Source organism: Bombina bombina, chromosome 4 (genome assembly GCF_027579735.1).
Source record: "Bombina bombina isolate aBomBom1 chromosome 4, aBomBom1.pri, whole genome shotgun sequence".
Lineage (NCBI taxonomy): Eukaryota > Metazoa > Chordata > Amphibia > Anura > Bombinatoridae > Bombina > Bombina bombina.
In genome coordinates, this window is record NC_069502.1 from 816,699,693 (window position 1) to 816,718,634 (window position 18,942).

Consider the following 18,942-nt stretch of genomic DNA (forward strand, 5'->3'; position numbering starts at 1 on the left):
ATTTTAATCTAGTTCTCATATGTTTTTCTGTGATTTTTCACGATAAATTTTATTGTTTGGTATTCTGATATTTATCATGGGGAGGCTTAAGGGGACAGGTGCGCTCTCTCTACGCTATCACTCTCTGTTACCCTATACAGAATCACAATTGCAATTAGATAACTCTTGGTTCACCTCAAGATTACTTTATACATGCTTTTACTTCTCCAAATGGTTGATAAGATCCCATTTTGAATTGAATCCTTCTGGCACTCTAGTTCCTAGTTTGAATATCCAGAAAGCTTCTCTCTTATAGAGGAGCTTCTCTCTATCTCCTCCTCTTTGTGGTTGTCTAACGAATTCAATTACTTGCCAATTGAAAGAAGTAATATCTTTCTTGTGTACATGTATAAAATGATATTTTTATCATAGTGCAGAACATTCTTTGCCACACCTGATGTTGCTGAGGTGCTCTCTAATACGTGACCTCACCTCTCTTGTGGTGAGTCCCACGTATTGACGTTTGCAAAGTGTACATGAAATTAAATAAATTATGTAGCCCATAGAACAATTTATACATTGAGATGACTCGAAGAATCTGGTTACTCTAACTGTATCACATGCTTTGCATAATGGACTGTTACACCTAAAGGTTCCTTTGTGTATCAACCAGGAACTTCTTTGTGTCTAACTTGGTATCTTTGTGGGTGAGAGTATATTCCCTAAAGTCATACTCCTGGTATATGAAAAGTTGCAGCCTCTTTCTATTACTGGTTTTAGCCTCTCATCTGCTCTCAAAATTGCCAGATTTTTCCTTATTATGTCACATATTTTCATATACTGATTGCTGTGATTCATTATAAAGTGTACCTTTCCACTCATTTTCCCTAGCTCTTTTGGAGGCTAGTAGTTCCTGTCTTTCTACTCTGTCTACTTTTGATTTAGCTTTCCTGATAACAGATCTAGGGTAGCCTCTCTCTTCCAATTGCAGTGATAGGATGTTACATTCTTGTTTATAGTCCTCCTCTTTAGAACAATTCCTCTTCATCCTATGGAATTGTCCCTTGGCAATCGCCATGGAGATGTGTTTGGGATGATTACTCTTTGCATGTAATAGATTGTTTTTGGTTATCGGCTTTCTATATGTTTTTGTTTGTATGTAGCCTTTCTCCACATCTCCAACTAGTGTGATATCAAGATAATTAATTCTTACTGGGTCACACTCCATGGAGAATGTCAGGCCTATCTCATTGCAATTTAGGTACTCAAGAAATATAGGAATTTCTTCCATAGGGCCAGTCCATATAAGGATCAGGTCATCTATGAACCTTCGAAAGAAATGTATCCTGTCCCTATATATGTTTGTACCTCCAAAGATGTGAGACTCTTCCCACCAACCTAAAAATAGGTTGGCATACGAGGGGGCAAACTTTGCCCCCATCACGGTCCCACATCTTTGGAGATAGAAATCCCCCTGAAATTCAAAAAAATTGTGTTCAAGTAAAAATTTGACTACACGAATGACAAGGGATATCTGTTCACTTGTGTGATTAGTATTTCTGTTTAAAAAGAATTCTATTGCCTTTAATCCATGTGTATGTGGTATGCGTGAGTAGAGGGAGACAGCGTCAATGGTTACCCATATATATTCTTTTTCCCACTCTAATTATGTACATAGATTAAGTAGATGCTTTGTGTCTTGTAGATGGCTCCAGAGTGTTTTCACAATGGGTTGTAGTATTTGATCCACCCACTCAGATAGAGGCTCCAAAATGGAACCTATACCTGAAACTATTGGTCTACCACTTATGTTCTCCAAGGTCTTATGGACCTTGGGAAAGAAGTGGAATATCGGCGTTTGAGGATGTATTTTTTTTTTTTTTTTTTTTAATTAATTTTTTATTGAGGTAATGTACAACATGTAAACAGAGCATATGTCCAGATACAAAACAGGTCTGTGATTGAAAATTTAAACTATATAGGTTAAACAAACCACAAATCTAACATGGCAGAAGTAAATTCTGGCTAAGGATTCAAGATTATGTCCAAGATGCATAGTATATAGGAATGAGGGTAGAAATGCAAGACTAACATGAAGCTAAAATGGTTAGCTGGAACATATGAAGAAAAAAAAAAACAACCTCATTTTATGACCTTTAGCTTATTGAGGATAAGGATAATCCCCATCTTACTGTGGAGGCCTTGGAGTGGTGTATTTATTCATAATGACTTACGGCAAGATGGGGTTAGTGAGAAGGTTTTATTTTGGGGTTCGGGGATTCAGCGGACAAGAGCCGCTCTGGTTTAAAAAAAAAAGGGGAATAGGTGGGGGGGGCGTGTCTGGATGTGTAAGAGGTATGGTATTGTTATTATTGTTTAATAGGAACTCTATTGATCTCTTAGACTCAACTTAATGGGGTGGGCAAAAAAGTGGTTGGAGTCTCATTTACTCTAAAAATATCCATAGCCACTCTGAGGCCCTACTATACTTAGAATCTGATTATATATATTGGCAGAGGTATATGGAGCTCTCAACTAGGCAGTAGTGACCCAGGATATGCTTGTATATATGGTGACTGGCTCCGTGATGTCCTAAAAGCTGGGTGTGTGGGATGCTAACTGAGTACCAATCCAGTGGAAGAGTATTTGGACCATGAAGGGGGCCTAGGCTATAATGGTGAGTGACTGTCTCTTTGGCCCCTCGAGAGATCTGTTAGCTATAGAGGGTTACTGATGATCTGTTATGCATTGGACTTGTGGAGCCAAATAACTCTTCTTAGAGAGTCTATTATGAAGACCCAGGGGGTATGATTTTGTTTTTGAGGATTCTATAAGGTTATAAAAACGATAGAACTAAGAGATTTCTAATAAATCTAGAGTCATGGAAACCTGCGATGGGTGATACTGTATTATTGTGGCAGTAATTATCACCTACTATTTGTGATGCAGTTGAGGACAACCACAACTGATCTGAATGTGAATGCTCTACGATCGTCATAGGGAAGTAATTGCCAAATATATCAGTGTGGATATGGGCCCTACAGGTGATACTAGGTTATACTAAATTTGAGGGAATGGTTTTATTTGCTGTGATAGTAGTTGAGGCTTGTTGAGGCTTGTTAAGTATATGACACTATACAGTATTGTTGAAATATTATGATATACTATAATCTGAGGTAAACTCGGTAAATTTTGTGCAGTGGCCCTCAAAATGTAATTACACCAAGTTAATAACTAGGGCGAGTTTCCTGTCCTGTCTGCCTTAAGTTTGTGAGACTAGATATTCCTCCTCAGAAATCTTATCTAAAGAAAAAGAGTCAAGCGTAGGTAATAGTGAAGCAAAGGAGCTGCTAGTAAGCATGCTGTAAGTAGACAAACCTGTGAGGACTCAAGCAGCACAATTAACTAAAAATATGTATATACAATCATATATTAACATAGGGTAACGCTGAAAGTGCGTCTCAAACATTGGGTTAATATCTCAGAATAACAATGTCCTCTTAAACATGTCCTTACAATGGGATCCAGTTCTAGGGAGACAGGGAATGTAATAAGATAACCACTTTTATATTATTATATAGCTCAACTCAGAGTGCAATATAAAAAGTAGGTGAAGTGACACAGTGTCAGTATAGCTGTGCTTGCAAAATCACAATAACCTCTAGCTAGCTATGAGTAGTGTATGTATGAGATTTAGTTATCTAGAGTTAAAGTGTACAACAGCAAAAGTAATCTCAGGGGTATATTAGTATGACATGAAATCAACAGCAGGGCACCAGAGGGTATTAAGAGCTAGCAAATGGTATAATAAGAATATTCCAAGTGGTTGAGTGTAAGTTAATGGATAAGTGAAGCCATTAGACTAGACATTATGATGAATATGGTTACATACTATGGTCACTTAACAGATAAGGTCTAACAAGGAGCATAAGAATGGGATATAATGAGCAAGTGGGATAAAACAGCTATCAACTTTCATAACCCAAATCAACCTTCAATAAGCAATAAGCAGGATGTGCATGGGATCAGACATCTAGAGCCTAGTACAATTTATCGTCTCAGAAGGAGTCCCATAGCAAATCTTATCTCTAATAAAACTTAAGGGACATCGTATACAACCCCAAAGAAACTCAATGTCAGCATTGAAAATAGTGCAATTTTAAGTCTAATAGTAAATAAAGCAATGTTATCTGTATCACTCATTTTGAGTGAACGGTTACTTGAAGCAAAAGGGAACGTTGGAGAAGTTGTATGTGTAATCCCCAATGCTCCCAGCCGTAATCTAAAAGTTTAGCCTATGCCCATTCTTTTCAAGTGTTTGCTGTGACGAACAAAAGAATGTCCTCCTGGGAGCCTAGAAACCTCAGGGTGTGCTGACCTTAAGCCATTCGTTAAAGTAGAGAGAATGGTGTTCCCGGCCCCAAAGTCCCCGCTCTTCATGAGGCCCTCCATCAGCCCAAGATTAGTGGGTGAGTTGGATTGTATCGGTGACCCAATACTTAGCTGAGTGGGCTGGTTGACCAGAGTGTCCGGTGCGGATCTGGGTTGAACTGGTAGTGTGGTTAATCCGGGTGAGAGAAGTGATGGGGAGAGATCAAATTCACACTCGATCTGCACAAGAAAGGAACCTTCCCCTGTGGCCAACGGGCTGAACATGTTATCGGGCAGCAAGTAGATGGGAGGTCTGGATATGCACTGAGGTACGTGTAGCAATGTATTCGCACATTTCTTTGTATGTGTTTGAGCAGCTGCACTTTGCTCCTCTCGGGACCGCTCCTCCAATGTCTCATCTAGTGTGGTGTGGATGTTAAGGCGGTCCTCCCCTGAATTCAATGAGCGGATGTCGAGAGCAAGCTGAGCATATTGTAGGTCCATCCGTTTTCGTAGGCCTTCAAGGAGGGTCATCACTGCATCCAAAGGTATCTCCATGATGCGCTGTGAGCAGTCAGCAATGTAGTGGCTGGAATCAAGGGGTACTATAGAGGTGTCCGACAATCTCTGCTATAAGGGTTCCAGTAGTGTGGCTATGTGTCTCCCTTGCTTTAGCTCCTTTGATTGGGTCTGCACACAAATAGTATAAGGTTCCGTGCGGTAGGCCTCTGTCCCATACCAGTCTGCTAACTGTGGCAAATTTCAATTGTGAAGTGGCGATCAAAGTACATATTTCAGGTGTAGGGATTTTCGGCAAACCAAATATATGATTGATCCGTTTAGGCTACAGATGGCTCCATGTAAAATCATTAGCTTAGAATGTCAAGCTACGGAGCTGTGGGATTTTCCGTCCGCCATGATTGCCTCTTGGACACGCCCCCGAGGATGTATTTTAAATAGGAATTCCGCTGTTGTTTTATCCAGAAACCCATTCTCCACTCCATCATCTATGAGAGACTTAATCAGTTCCAAAATTTGTTTGGTAGGATTCGAGGGTAGTGGCTCATAGGTTTCTGGATCACTTAGTTGACGCTTATCTTCTCTAATATAATCTTCTTTTGACATCACCACTGTGCTACCTCCCTTATCCGATTTTCGTACTACCAAATCTGTATTATCTTTTAGCTCTTGTAATGCCTGTTTTTGTATCTCATTCAGATTGGGGACAGTCTTATCTGCTTCCTTATATAATTTAACAAGATCTCTTTCAACTGAAGCTTGAAACATTTCCAAGACTGAGCCCCTACTCTGAATTGGATAAAAAATTGATTTATTGCGAATAGGTCTTGTGATATTAGTGTTCTGTTACCTGTTCATTGGTATCTACTGTAGGTTCATGAGATTCCTTTAGCAACTCATTTAAATCTTTAATGGTACACAAGTCATCAAAATTGGCTACATCAAGTATGTTGTTAACATTTGTCCCACTGACAGAACTTGCCATATTTTGTAGCTCCTCTATCTGTTTCAAAGTGTCTCCTTAGTGTTAGGGTCCTAATAAGCCTATTCACATCAATTAGGGTATCAAAGATGTTGAACTTACATGAGGGTGCAAACCCTAGACCATAATTTAAAACTTGATACTGTGCAGGTGTAAGATCTAGGCCTGAAATGTTTATGACATTGCCAACTATAAATATGGTGGCTCCCTTAGAGGTAGTTATTACTTCTTTTTCTAGTTGTTTGTTTTGTGTGCGTAATCAATAGCGATCTCTCCCTCTTTGCTCTTTTTCTAATCCCCCCCCCGTCTGGTTTTTCTGGGGGTATGTGAAAAACCTGCTGCATGCTGGATTGATTTTCTCTATCCTCTATATATTCCCTACTATCTCTCTCTCTATCCATACTCCTACTGTCCCATTGGTTACTGTTATATTTCAATGCCGGGTCAGTTTTATTAATTTGCCTCTTTTGCTGTTGTGGACCCTGTGTTTTCGGCAGTGTTCCTGTGTCTTTGTGACCATGTGCATGGTAGGTGTTAGAGCTTCTATCAACTTGACTAGACTGATCCTGACTATTAGTATTTTTAGTCTTTAGAATAGGGGTATGGCTTCTAGCCTCATTATTCTCATACATGTCATTATATTCAAGTCTTTGATCAGTCTCTCTATGTTTAGGGTAATTCCTTTCCTCCTCTTGGGGTTGTCTTGGAGGATCATAGAAATCCACTCTCTTCCTGTCTTCTTTCTCTGAGCAGTCATCTCCCTTGTTCTGTGACCTTCGTTGTTGGTCGGAAATTTATTAAGACGTAGCCCTCTGGGGATCATTTTTAAATTAATGTATCTCTCCAGGGTCCATTTGTCTAGTTTATTTCTTGTTTCCTTTATCTTCAAACATTCCATCTCAAAAAATAGGTCCCCCAATGCTGACTGGGTCCTACTAGTGGAAAAGATTTGTTCATATTCTATTTGGTCTTGTTCTCTGTCCGTCGTTTGTTCAAGAGAGTAAAAAGTTACAGTCATTTGTTAACCTTCTTCAATGTTCATAGATTGATATGGGAGTGTGATGGTGTCCCTTATCTTACAGTGTGAATTATACACTATGCCTGATTATGGGTGCAATATGTTTAGTGCTTCTCATATACGTGTTGTGCTGTTTAACTAAAGTCTGATTATACAGTTCATATGGTGGGAAATACTGGTTCTTTTATGTCTGTGCAATTTGCTCCTCCAGACCCAGAGATCAATTCCAAATACACAACAGTTAGCCCCAGCACTCGACTAAGGAATACCATATTACTCCAGCATAGACCTTTAAGCTGTATGTACTGTTACAACTGACAAATGTCACCATCCTATGTGAACATTAGCTCAGATACACATCCAAAGTCCAATATGACAATATCAAATGAATGAATAAAGCGGACTTACACGAGATGCAGCTCCTGCCTAGTGGGCCGCTCCCTGCTTCACCGCCGCCGATACGATGTTGCTGAGCTTGTCCTTCCGGTTCAGGATCCGGGTACTGGTCTTAGAGTTCCCACCATGAATGTGTCAGGAGAGCCCTATGGACCGGTCATATGTATACCAAAAAAAGAAAAAGGATATCCAGACCGGCTCTTCCTTCCACAAGTACACTCTTTATTAGATGCAAGAAAAGAGTGTAAAAACAGCACAACTTAATATTGACAATTGTCAAAGCACCTACAGGCAAGTGTTAAAATACAAGAAATGACAGGTACCCCCTCACATCTGACGTGTTTCGGTGGTAACCGTAATCATAGATATTGTGTGCTATACCTGTCTTACTTTATACGTAATCTTGTTACACTCATTGGCTGGCTACCACACACCCCTCATTACGTGATTGGTCAATGTCAATGCTGGTTCTGTCAATGCTATTGGCAGTTAATGTGGGCTTTGTTTCTTACGTACCCACTCTGGGATATGCTGATACGTTGTAACCAATCACGTAATGAGGGGTGTGTGATAGCCAGCCAATCAGTGTAACAAGATTACGTATAAAGTAAGACAGGTATAGCACACAATATCTATGATTACGGTTACCACCAAAACTTGTCAGATGTGAGGGGGTACCTGTCATATCTTGTATTTTAACACTTGCCTGTAGGTGCTTTGACAATTGTCAATATTAAGTTGTGCTGTTTTTAATCTCTTTTCTTTCATCTAATAAAGAGTGTACTTGTGGAAGGAAGAGCCGGTCTGGATATCCTTTTTCTTTTTTTTGGTATGTATAGGGGCTGTTTGAATACTAGTGCTGTATTGTCTCCGTTACGGACCAGTGGCCTATACCTGCCTAGAGGGTTGATTTGGTGGTCTAACTCTGGGCAGGCTGTGCTGCTCGTCCTTCCCTTTCCCCTCTGCCCTGCCATCAGGGGTTGTGACGGTTATGGATACCAGGCTGCAAGGGCAATCCCTTCACCAGTTAGATTATGTTTTCCAACAGTTCCTCTTGTTTGTTGCAGTATTTGAACTTTGCCCTGAAAGAGCTGATCACTACCCCACTTTACATCTTTTCTGCCTGACCGTGTCCCAGCTGGAATCTTATGGAACTTTTTGCTGGCTGGGATCGCCAGAGATTCCTGCTTGCCTTTAACCTAGGTTGCTCTGAAAGAGCTCTGCTCTTTTGAGAACTTAACATACATTCAATGGGCATGGGTTGGGGTGAGGGAGCTCACTCAGGAACCTGGGATTTTTGACACCTCCACCTTGGACTGTTCATGAGTTCCTTTCCCAAGCTACCGCTCCGGTCCCCAGTAACGGATCATGACGCTTGGGTTGGGGTGAGGGAGCTCACTCAGGAACCTGGAGTTTTTGACACCCCCACCTTGGACTGTTCCTGAGTTCCTTTCCTAGGCTACCGCTCTGGTCCCCAGTTACAGATCATGACGTTTTTTGGACCCTGGAATAGCCGCTGCTCCCTCGGAGTCACCCCGAAACAACAACCTATCTACTGCCGGGATCTCTATGTTCCTATGGCCTCTATGAAGGGGCCAGACTGTCTGGAGGGGGGTATTGTTCTCCTAATGGGATTAGCTCTTATCAGATGGCAATTGTGTGTAAATATTGTGAGTTTTGTGTTAATAAGTCGGTTCTTGTTTCACCTTAATACTGGTCTTGTCTGGTTATTAGGGTGGACTACTGGCTATTATCACTTCCAGCACTGTAGCTACAGGTTCCAGGGTCAAAGAAGGTCTCATTTTGGTGGAGATATCCATTCGGATTATCTGGAGTCCGTCACAGTCTCCATGTCAGGTTTATGGGCTGTTGGAATACATGTGCTGCATTATCCCCATGTCGGGTATAGGGGCTGTTGAAATACTAGTACTGTATTATCCCCATTTCAGGTATAGGTGCTCAGTGATCTCCATAGAATTTTTTTTGGGCAGCCAGGTGGCATTATGAAGCAGCCAGGTGGGGGCAGTGTGACATTTTCTAATATTTTATAATTTTCAGCTATCCAAATTTAATTGAATAATCTAACAGAATATATTTAAAGATCATTTGTGCAATACAAATTGAACATTTTTAATATTAGCTAATTGTAGTTTAAGATTGGCTGCAATTTTAGCCAGGTTGTCAGTAAAATCAGCCCTGTGGTGCACCTGCTAAAAAAGTCCTGGGGAGAACATTGGGTGCTGTTGGAATACTATTACTGTATTGTCCACATGTCAGGTCAATGGGCTGTTGGAATACTAGTGCTAGATTTTCCCCATGTCAGGTATAGGGGCTGCTGGAGTACTAGTGCTGTATTGTCCCCATGTCAGGTATAAGGGGTGTTACTGTGATGTGAGTGCATTTGCAATGCACATGTAATGTTTTTGATTATATTTTTAACACTAAAAAAATAAAAACTTGTGTAATACACAAAACATGGGAATTCTGGTTGGCTACAATGCAGCTAGTAAAGTCACTAAATCCCAGCTAACTTACTTTACTACATGGCACATTCTGTACTTACTGATATGCTGTCACTACATGGAATTTCTTCCAGATGTGACAGCTGGTGACCTAGGCTCAGGTTTATTTATATTAAATTACACAATTTTGTACATTTTATTGTAATCTTAAATTTTTAAGATTGACATTGTAAATAGTGATTCTTTAGATTGTTTGTTTGTTTTTTTATTGCAGGTGAGTGTACGTGTGTGACATGGCTGTGGGAAAAAGGGCACAGGTGAGTGTACGTTTGTGACACATAAGGGACACAGGGCACAAGTGAATGTACGTGTGTTACATGTAAGGGACACAGGGCACAGGTGAGTGTATGTGTGTGTCTCACTTTTAGAGACACTACCTCCCACCCAATAAAACACATAGATGAAAACTCACCTGTTAATTGTGGTGATTGTTATATAACTTATGTAGGGCTAAATTCTAAATACAATGAGCACAAAAGACTGAAAACTGCTTCAGCACAAGGTATGACATTTCTTAGTGGTGAAATGGTTAAACTTGCTCATTTCTATTATTTCTATTGCTTTTGCTCTTTTATTGAAGAAATGGAAAATAGTTTGTTTTTTTGTTTTTGTTTTTTTAATTTTCAAAAGTGCTTTATTTAAATCAAATGAACATGTCATGAATTGCATATACAAAGCAAACATCAAGAGTATTACAATGTATTGGTTTTCCATAATGATTCAATGTGCTAACTATACATATATCATACATCACATATGTCAAATTTTGCACCTAGGAAAACTCTTTTAAAATCAGTGTATTTCTTATTTGGCCCTAGTTATAACTTTTTAGACCTTTCATGGGTCTTTAACAAACTCACATATGATCCATATTGGGCATATTTGGGGATATGTCTTAGATTTAGCAGGGAATCTGATAAAGATTAGAATTCAAATTTGAAAGTGAATTATATATAGTTAACACCTTGTGCTTTTGAATTAAGGTTATCTGTGGAAAATATAAATAGTGCAGATGGAGATGCTTGAAAATATATTATTCAAGGGACACTGAACCCAATTTTTTTGAAACACCCTGAAGATACACCATACTTAAGTAGTCTCATAACCCTAGACTTAAAGGGACACTAAACCCAATTTTTTTCTTTCATGATTCAGATAGAGCATGAAATTTTAATCAATTTTCTAATTTACTCCTATTATTATTTTTTCTTCGTTCTCTTGCTATCTTTATTTTAAAAGCAGGAATGTCAATCTTAGCAGCCAGCCCATTTTAGGTTCAGCACCATGGATAGTGCTTGCTTATTGGAGGCTTACATTTACCCACCAGTAAGCAAGCATAATACAAGTTCTCAACCAAAAATGGGCCTGCTCCTATGCATCACATTCCTGCTTTTCAAATAAAGATAGCAAGAGAACGATGAAACATTGATAATAGGAGTAAATTAGAAAGTTTCTTAAAATTGCATGCTCTGTCTGAATCATGAAAGAAAAATTTTGGGTTTAGTGTCCCTTTAAGTCTAGGGTTATGAGACTACTTAAGTATGGTATATCTTCAGGGTGTTTCATTTTGATCATCATTCTAAATTATATGGGCTGATTTAATGGTTTAATTGTATGGCTGGGAAGAGAGTATTTATGTGCTAACATAAGAGAGGGGGGCGCTAGTTATTCCAGCAGTGTAGAGACAGCACAATGATATATATATTTGTGTTATTTTTAACGATGCTCTTACGTAGGATGTTGATGCCCTCTAATATGATTAAGAGACCATAAGTTGCTTGTATCCTAAGGTTAGGTTTTACACAGCTTGGGGATTTGTCTAAAAACTAGGTTGTTATCCTGGTGAAGTATCTTAACTGATCCACCCATCATGAACCCCGGCCGCAGGCCGCACTGGGGGGGAGGGGTTTATACATAAAGTAATCTTCTAGGTCTAACTTATTTGCTGCAAGGCATCAATAAACACATATAACACTAGAAGTAGTACCTCTACTTTCTATACCCTTATGGAACATTTAAAAAAGTAAACCTTCATCTACACAGGATATTATGTGCATTTAAACATTACTGACCTTACGAACTTGGGTCATCACATTTCAAAAATAAAATATATTAAACATACTTAAACACTTCCCATTACAATCTCAAACCTGAACTTATATGGTCTGTCCTCATGTGCTGTCTGCCAACAAACATTAATCCTCAATTAATAGAGTTAGGCAAAAAGTTTTGTATCGTTAGAGTCTTGAGATTAATACTGTAAACTTTAAGACATGCAGAATAGGGTATATATATAAACAAAAATAACGGATATTAGTCCCCTATAGAGCCTATAGTATAACGTGAACAGGCAAGTTTTGCTGATGGTCTTAGCCGGCTGTATTTTATCTGAGAAGGGCTTCTGCAGACTACCCCTCACCTGACTTGGGTATATGTCCACCGCTATGAAGGCAATAGATGTCCCCATCTGTGGCAGGTAAATATCTCCGCCACCCAGTCTCGCCTGGAAGTTTTAATAAACGGTACGCAGGTTCATCAGTTAGTCTTTTTAGCTTTTCCGGAGCTTGCTCTGAGGATGATTTGTTAATGTTTTGTAGACATCTCTATCTTGTTTCGTCCTGTCGCCTTATTTGCCTCATATGCTGTTATGCTCCTCTCCTCTGCCCGGTGTCCCAGGTTCTCTGCTAGGGGCAGTTCCTGAGGCTGTTCAGCATGGCTTCCGAATATCTATTGCCGGCAGTGATTTTTTTAGGAAACTAAGCTGTGGATCTCCAGAGTTCTCACCACGACGCTCCATGAGGGCTGTCTGTAATGGCGGATGATCATGCTGGGTCTTTGTTAGAAATTAAGAATTGTGAGATACCACATCAGTGAGAGTCTCTGTTTCTGAGGTCTCGGTTGAGCTTGCACAAAAGCGTTGCATCAGGTAATCATATGGAGCTTTATCGATCAATTTTTTCATGAGATGTTCAAATTTTCTAAGATGTTCATCGGGCTGTAGTATATGGTAGTCTCCCGCCATGACCAACATGCTAGATGTACTCTGAAAACGACAGTTCAAGGCAGGTTCTTATAGTTTTTCAGCTTACTATCCAGGTATATGTGGGGAATGAAGACATTTCAGTAAGTCCGATTGCTCCAACAGCACTGATGACCCATTTCTTCTCGGGGGGAGGTGTATGCCTAACAGTGGGCCGCTGCCCTAGGCCTCGAGATTCCGATCTGAGCCCCCAGATTCATATAAACAGTCAAGAGATTAAATATGGGACCAGGATTAGCAAGTCCGTTGTATTTTTATGGAATATGGCCTTCTTCTTGCTGTCAACATGAAATTATCGGCAGATTACTAAAGATTTAGCTGGAGCCTTCAGAAAATGTGTCCTGTCCAGAATGCTGCACATAGAAAAAACTTTTGTCTTGAACTATATAAATCCCTTTATATCGGATTGGATGTTTCTATCATATCACTGTGGTACAGTCTCTCACTTATGCAATACATGTTAACATAATTAAATGGGCTACAGTGATGTTTTAATAACCAATGGGAAATTGTTATTTTTAAACCCTGTAATAAGTCTCACATAGGAATTCTGATTGGCTACAATGAGGCTGTATTTGCAGCTAGTAAAGTAACTGATTCCCATCGAACTTGCTTTACTGCTTGACACATGCATTTACTGCTGTGCTAATATCCTTATATGGAATGTTTCTTACAGATGTGACTGCTAGTGATGTAGGCTCAGGCGTATGTAACTTAAATTACACAATTTTTCATATTTTACTTTAATTTTTTTTTTTTTTTTTTTTTTTTTAAATAAGAGACAACAGAAATTGTAAATAGTGATTTATTTATTCTTTTTTTTCCCCAGGTGAAAACGATGCTAAGATTTCATGTAACACGAAAAAAACTGAAGATCAGTGGCTAAGAAATATGCCAGAAGCTGCAGAGCTGGAAATTTGTGCCAATATAAGTACAGGTGAGTGTGTGTGACATGTCTGAGGGATGCAGAGTGCAGGTGAGTGTACGTTTGTGACATTTCTGTGGGACGCAGGGTGCAGGTAAGTATGTGTGTGACATGTCTGAGGGAAGTAGGGCACATGTGATTGTACATGTGTTATATTTCTGTAGAAAACAGTGCATAGGTGAGTGTAAGTGTGTGACGTGTCTGTAGAACAGTGAGTGTAAGTGTGTGACGTGTCTGTGGAAAACAGCACTGGTGGAGTGTACATGTGTGACATGTCTGTTGGAAGGAGGGGATAGGAAAGCAGTTTACATGTGTGACACTTCAGAGGGATGTAGGGCAAAGTGAATATTTGTGTGTCATGTCTGTGGGAAGCAGGACACAGATATTGTATGTGTACCACATGTGAGGGTTGCAGGGCAGAGGTGAGTGTACGTGAGAGATGTGTCTGCAGGAAATAGGACACAGGTGAGTGTACATGCATAACGTGTTTGAGGCACACAGGACACAGGTGAGTGTACATGTCTGATGTGCATGTTCACTAATAAAGTTTATTTTACATATTATATATTACCTTTTGTATAAAATTATAATCTGGTCTTCATTACAAGTAAATAATATAAAAAAATAAAACAGAATGTTTTGTGCACATAAGCAATAATTATTTAAAAGGACCCTCAAGTCAAAAATAAACATTTATGCTTCAGGAGCATGCAGTTTTAAGACACTTTCCAATGTACTTCCAACTTTATAAAATTTTGCAGTCTTTTTATATACACACAAACTCACAGGGTATTAATATAATAGTCTGTGATTGGCTAATGTGTGTCACATGATACAGGGGCGGAAAAAGGGGAGAAAAAATAAATCAGAATGCTTATTTGAAATTCAGAGTAGATGTTATTGCCTTTTTTATTATGCATTTGTTAATTTTGCAAGTGTACTGTATTTAGTGTTCCTTTAAGTTGCATATTAACCCTTTCCTGTGATGTAAATACTCTTAACCTTTTTTAAGCAAATTCGTTAACTGTGGTGGTTTGATGTTATTTTGGAGATTTGTCACAAGTTGATATCCTTTTGGTTTATCTGTATTGGGGTCTTTAAAGGGACATAATACTCATATGCTAAATCACTTGAAACTGATGCAGTATAACTGTAAAAAAGCTGACAGAAAAATATCACCTGGGCATCTCTATGTAAAAAAGGAAGATATTTTACCTCACAATTTCCACAGCTCAGCAGAGTAAGTTCTGTGTAAAAAGTTATACTCGGCTGCTGCCCAGCTGCAGGTAAAAAAAAAAATGAAGAACTTAACTGCAGCCAATCAGCATCAGCAGTGCTAAGGTCATGAACTCTTTTACTGTGATCTCATGAGATTTCACTTAACTCTCATTAGATTTTATAGTAAACTTCCTTAAACTGAATAGGGAAATAATATGAGTGTGCACGAAGCTCACTCCCTTGGCTGTCCCAGGACAGGCATACTGATTTGCTGCTATGCAATGGGGTTTGGTATACTTTGAGTTAAAATATCTTTCTTTTTTACATAGAGATGTTCAGGTGTTATTTTCTAGTCAGCTTTCTACAGCTGTGCTGCATCACTTTCAAGTGTTTCAACATTTGGGTATCATGGCCCTCTAAGTCTTTTCAGCTAAATAATCCTCCTCATCTATATGGTATAACAGAATTGCCTGAGTAACACAGCTGGCTGGGGAGCTGCTGATTATCCCAGAAGGTGTAGTTGACACATGAGTGAGATTCTTGTCTCTAATTAAAATTTCTATATTGCTTAGATATACTACACCACCTGGGGCCATTTGCTTTGTTTTTGTTGTTCTAGAGTCATCCTAAGCACACAAGCACATGAGCAGTAGTTGTAAAGATTAGTTTATGGACTTAAATAATTGTATTACTAAAAATTTCTGTGAACACAATTTTAAAGGACTAGATACATTGGGTAGATAAATAACATTCATTTCAATTTAGTTTGGTCTTCGACTAAGTGTGAATTCTTAGAAATAGTCCATAATGTCTAGTAAACTGCCCTTAAGCCTTAGCATGGAAGCTGAGAAAGGTCTAGTTGTCACAGTGTCAACTGCAATTGTAGGGGACTGACTAAATCAGAGCAGTTTATTTGATATCATGAAAACATTATGTATTTATTAACATTACTCCTATTGTGTTTCTTATTGACAGGTGAATTGACAAGCTGCAATAATCCTAGTCATGATCAGAGTGCAGATGCTTCTTTATATCTTATTCAAAATCAAAGACGTCACGTGGGAAATATATGTTCTGAATGTGGGAAATGTTTTCTTACAAAATCACATCTTTATAAACATCTAAAAATTCATAAAAGAGAAAAGCTATTTTCCTGTCCTATATGTGGGAAATGTTTTAAACATAAAAAAACTCTTGTTGCTCATCAGAAAATTCATACAGGAGAAAAAAGATTTTTATGTTCTGACTGTGGAAAATATTTTACTCGGAAATCAAATCTTATTGATCATCGGAAAATTCACACAGGAGAGAAAGCATTTTCTTGTTCTGACTGTGGGAAATGTTTTACTCAGAAATCAACTCTTATTACGCATCAAAAAATTCATACAGGAGAAAAAGAATTTTTATGTTCTGACTGTGGGAAATGCTTTACTCAGAAAACAGATCTTATTAGGCATCAAAAAATTCATACAGGGGAGAAAGAATTTTCATGTTCTGACTGTGGGAAATATTTTATTCAGAAATCACATCTTATTAGTCATCACAAAACTCATATTAAAATAAAACAGAATTTAACCTCCTAAGTGCCGGGGTTGATACGTAGTTGTTACCCACACAATACCAAGTGCTGATGATGACTGCATGTGACCCCCTGGGGCGTTTTAGAGCTGTTTGAGGTCCCTTCTGCACCTCAGGCGTTTGAGGTGACCCCCAGGGTGTATTTGAATTAAATCACTAGTCATTAATAGCGATTTAAATAATGGTTTTCAGTTTTAGAATAATAACTTTTCTTTTGCAAGATGTACCGAGTCCACGGATTCATCCTAACTTGTGGGATATTGTCCTTCCTGACAGGAAGTAGCAAAGAGAGCACCACAGCAGAGCTGTCTATATAGCTCCCCCCTTAACTCCACCCCCAGTCATTCTCTTTGCTGGCTCTAAGCAGGAAGGGTAAAGAGGTGTTAAACTGTTAGTTATATTTTATCTTCAATCAAGTGTTTGTTATTTTTAAATGGTACCGGTGTTGTACTATTAACTCTCAGGCAGGACATAGATGAAGATTTCTGCCTAGAGGATGATGATCTTAGCATTTGTAACTAAGGTCCACTGCTGTTCCCACAGAAGCTGAGGAGTACAGGAAAACTTCAGTGTGAGGAACGGTTTCTTGCTATACAGCAATGAGGTATTATTACACACGAACAATGGCACTACAAGGGCTTTTTCCCTGTTATTCAATAATTACAGACTATATAATATGTATTTGTGAAACAAATATTGCTTATATAGGGAATGGTGCTAATGCATAAGTAGATAAATTTCAGAAAACTAAGGAGAATCACACAAGGAGTGTGGATATCTCCTGGAAGTATGCACCTGAAAGCACTCTTAGCCTAGACTCTGTGGCAGTAATTCCAGAACGGGTAAAATTAAAATATAACTTTTATTATGAATTGCTCTTAAAATAAGGGTAACACACAAATTAAAAACGACACTAGCACCTCCAAGACATCTATTAAGTGGTTCACTCTTTAGGAGGACTTATTAGATAAAAGGCCTAATGTATATAATTATATTCTCCTTAATAGAGTTATCTTTGTTCTGCTATACTGCTGCTATTGGGTCCAAATAATGTATGTGTGCAGTCATAATATGACTACCACCCTATATAAGGATATTTGGTTACCCTAATGACTCTGGATCATGTGGTGTTAGCCAGAATTGTGTCTGTTTGTATAAATATTTTCTGAGAGGACAATAACTGATTGATTTCTCTCAGTGAGGCCAAATATCCTCACTGTTTAATGGTACAACATGTGGATGTTTATTGAAAAAACAATATTCAGTGTTGCTTGTATCTAGATGTATACTATTTAGACTCTGTACTCTAAATAATAGTTGTGAAGTTTTGTGTGCAACACTATAGTGTTATATTATATTGACCACATATGTGAAATAGTTTTCTGATATCTAAGCTCAATATAATCCCCAACCGTTTACTCAGTGCAAATCCTTGTTGTTATATTATTACTATTTTGTTCAGTTATCATTCACTTTGTAAGTAATATGGGAGTGCTCTCAGTCAAGCTAATGTTACGGTCACTGCTTGACTACTGATATATACAGCATTAGCACAACAGCACTAAACAATATCACTATAGAGTTAATGTGGGTTACAATATTTTCTTTTATCTTAGCGCTGCATCAATATCCTTTGTGGTATCTAGTATTGGTTGCAAAGCAGCAGCACTGTTATTGTGTTTCTATTTTGTATCACATTTCAGTTACATTCAATTTGTGCTGTAAACTTGTAACTAATTCCTATACTGGATAGTATAGTTCTATTTGAATTGGTTGGTATCTATACTCGTGTCAATTCAGATTTCAACTGACTCGGTAGGTTCTATTATACCCTCTATTGTCCTGCACAGTAATAAGTAAGACTGATTGTATTTCAGTTAGCCAAAAATTCTAGCTAAGTCTGGCACAACCCAGACTGTACAACAAGTTAACTACGTATAGCAGATATTGAGTATTAGATTGTCATTGAGGTGCTAGGCTTTTAAAAAAATTGAGAGCGCCCAAACACTCGCTGTGACTCCTGACTAGTTTCGCCCCTCCGGGCTTTGTCAAAAACAGCAATGAGGTATGTTCAGTCATATTTTCTGCAGAGACTGTGTTAACTCAGAAAGGCTGACAGTGTCCCCATTAGGGGAAGGGGAAGCAGTAATCCTAGTGTTATCAGAGGTTTTTACTAGCTTGCATAAAGGGTTAATTTTTTGTGGGCACTCAGTTTGTTATGTGAATTTGGGACAAACGTTTTTGTGTCTGGGAGTAACGTTTTCTGTTTTATGGGACATTTGCTTGAGGGTTATTTGGGGTTGTTTATAACCCACATGGCTTTTAGGCAGGGTTTGTTAGTTTTTTGTAGGCCCCAGCAACATCGAGTGAGGTTGGTGGGGCCTACATTTACAA

The 18,942-nt window shown here is 38.6% G+C and overlaps 1 protein-coding gene across 1 annotated transcript in view; it reads left to right on the forward strand.

Annotated features, from left to right (window-relative positions):
- Positions 1-17,516, forward strand: part of LOC128657097 (gastrula zinc finger protein XlCGF67.1-like) — a 62,038-nt gene extending 44,522 nt beyond the window's left edge. Inside the window, exons 3-4 of the mRNA XM_053711343.1 lie at positions 13,657-13,764; positions 15,946-17,516. Of these exons, the coding sequence (XP_053567318.1) occupies positions 13,719-13,764; positions 15,946-16,553 (654 nt within the window). The 5' untranslated portion in view covers positions 13,657-13,718 and the 3' untranslated portion in view covers positions 16,554-17,516. The remainder of the gene's footprint in view (positions 1-13,656; positions 13,765-15,945) is intronic.
- Positions 17,517-18,942: the final 1,426 nt, after the last annotated feature.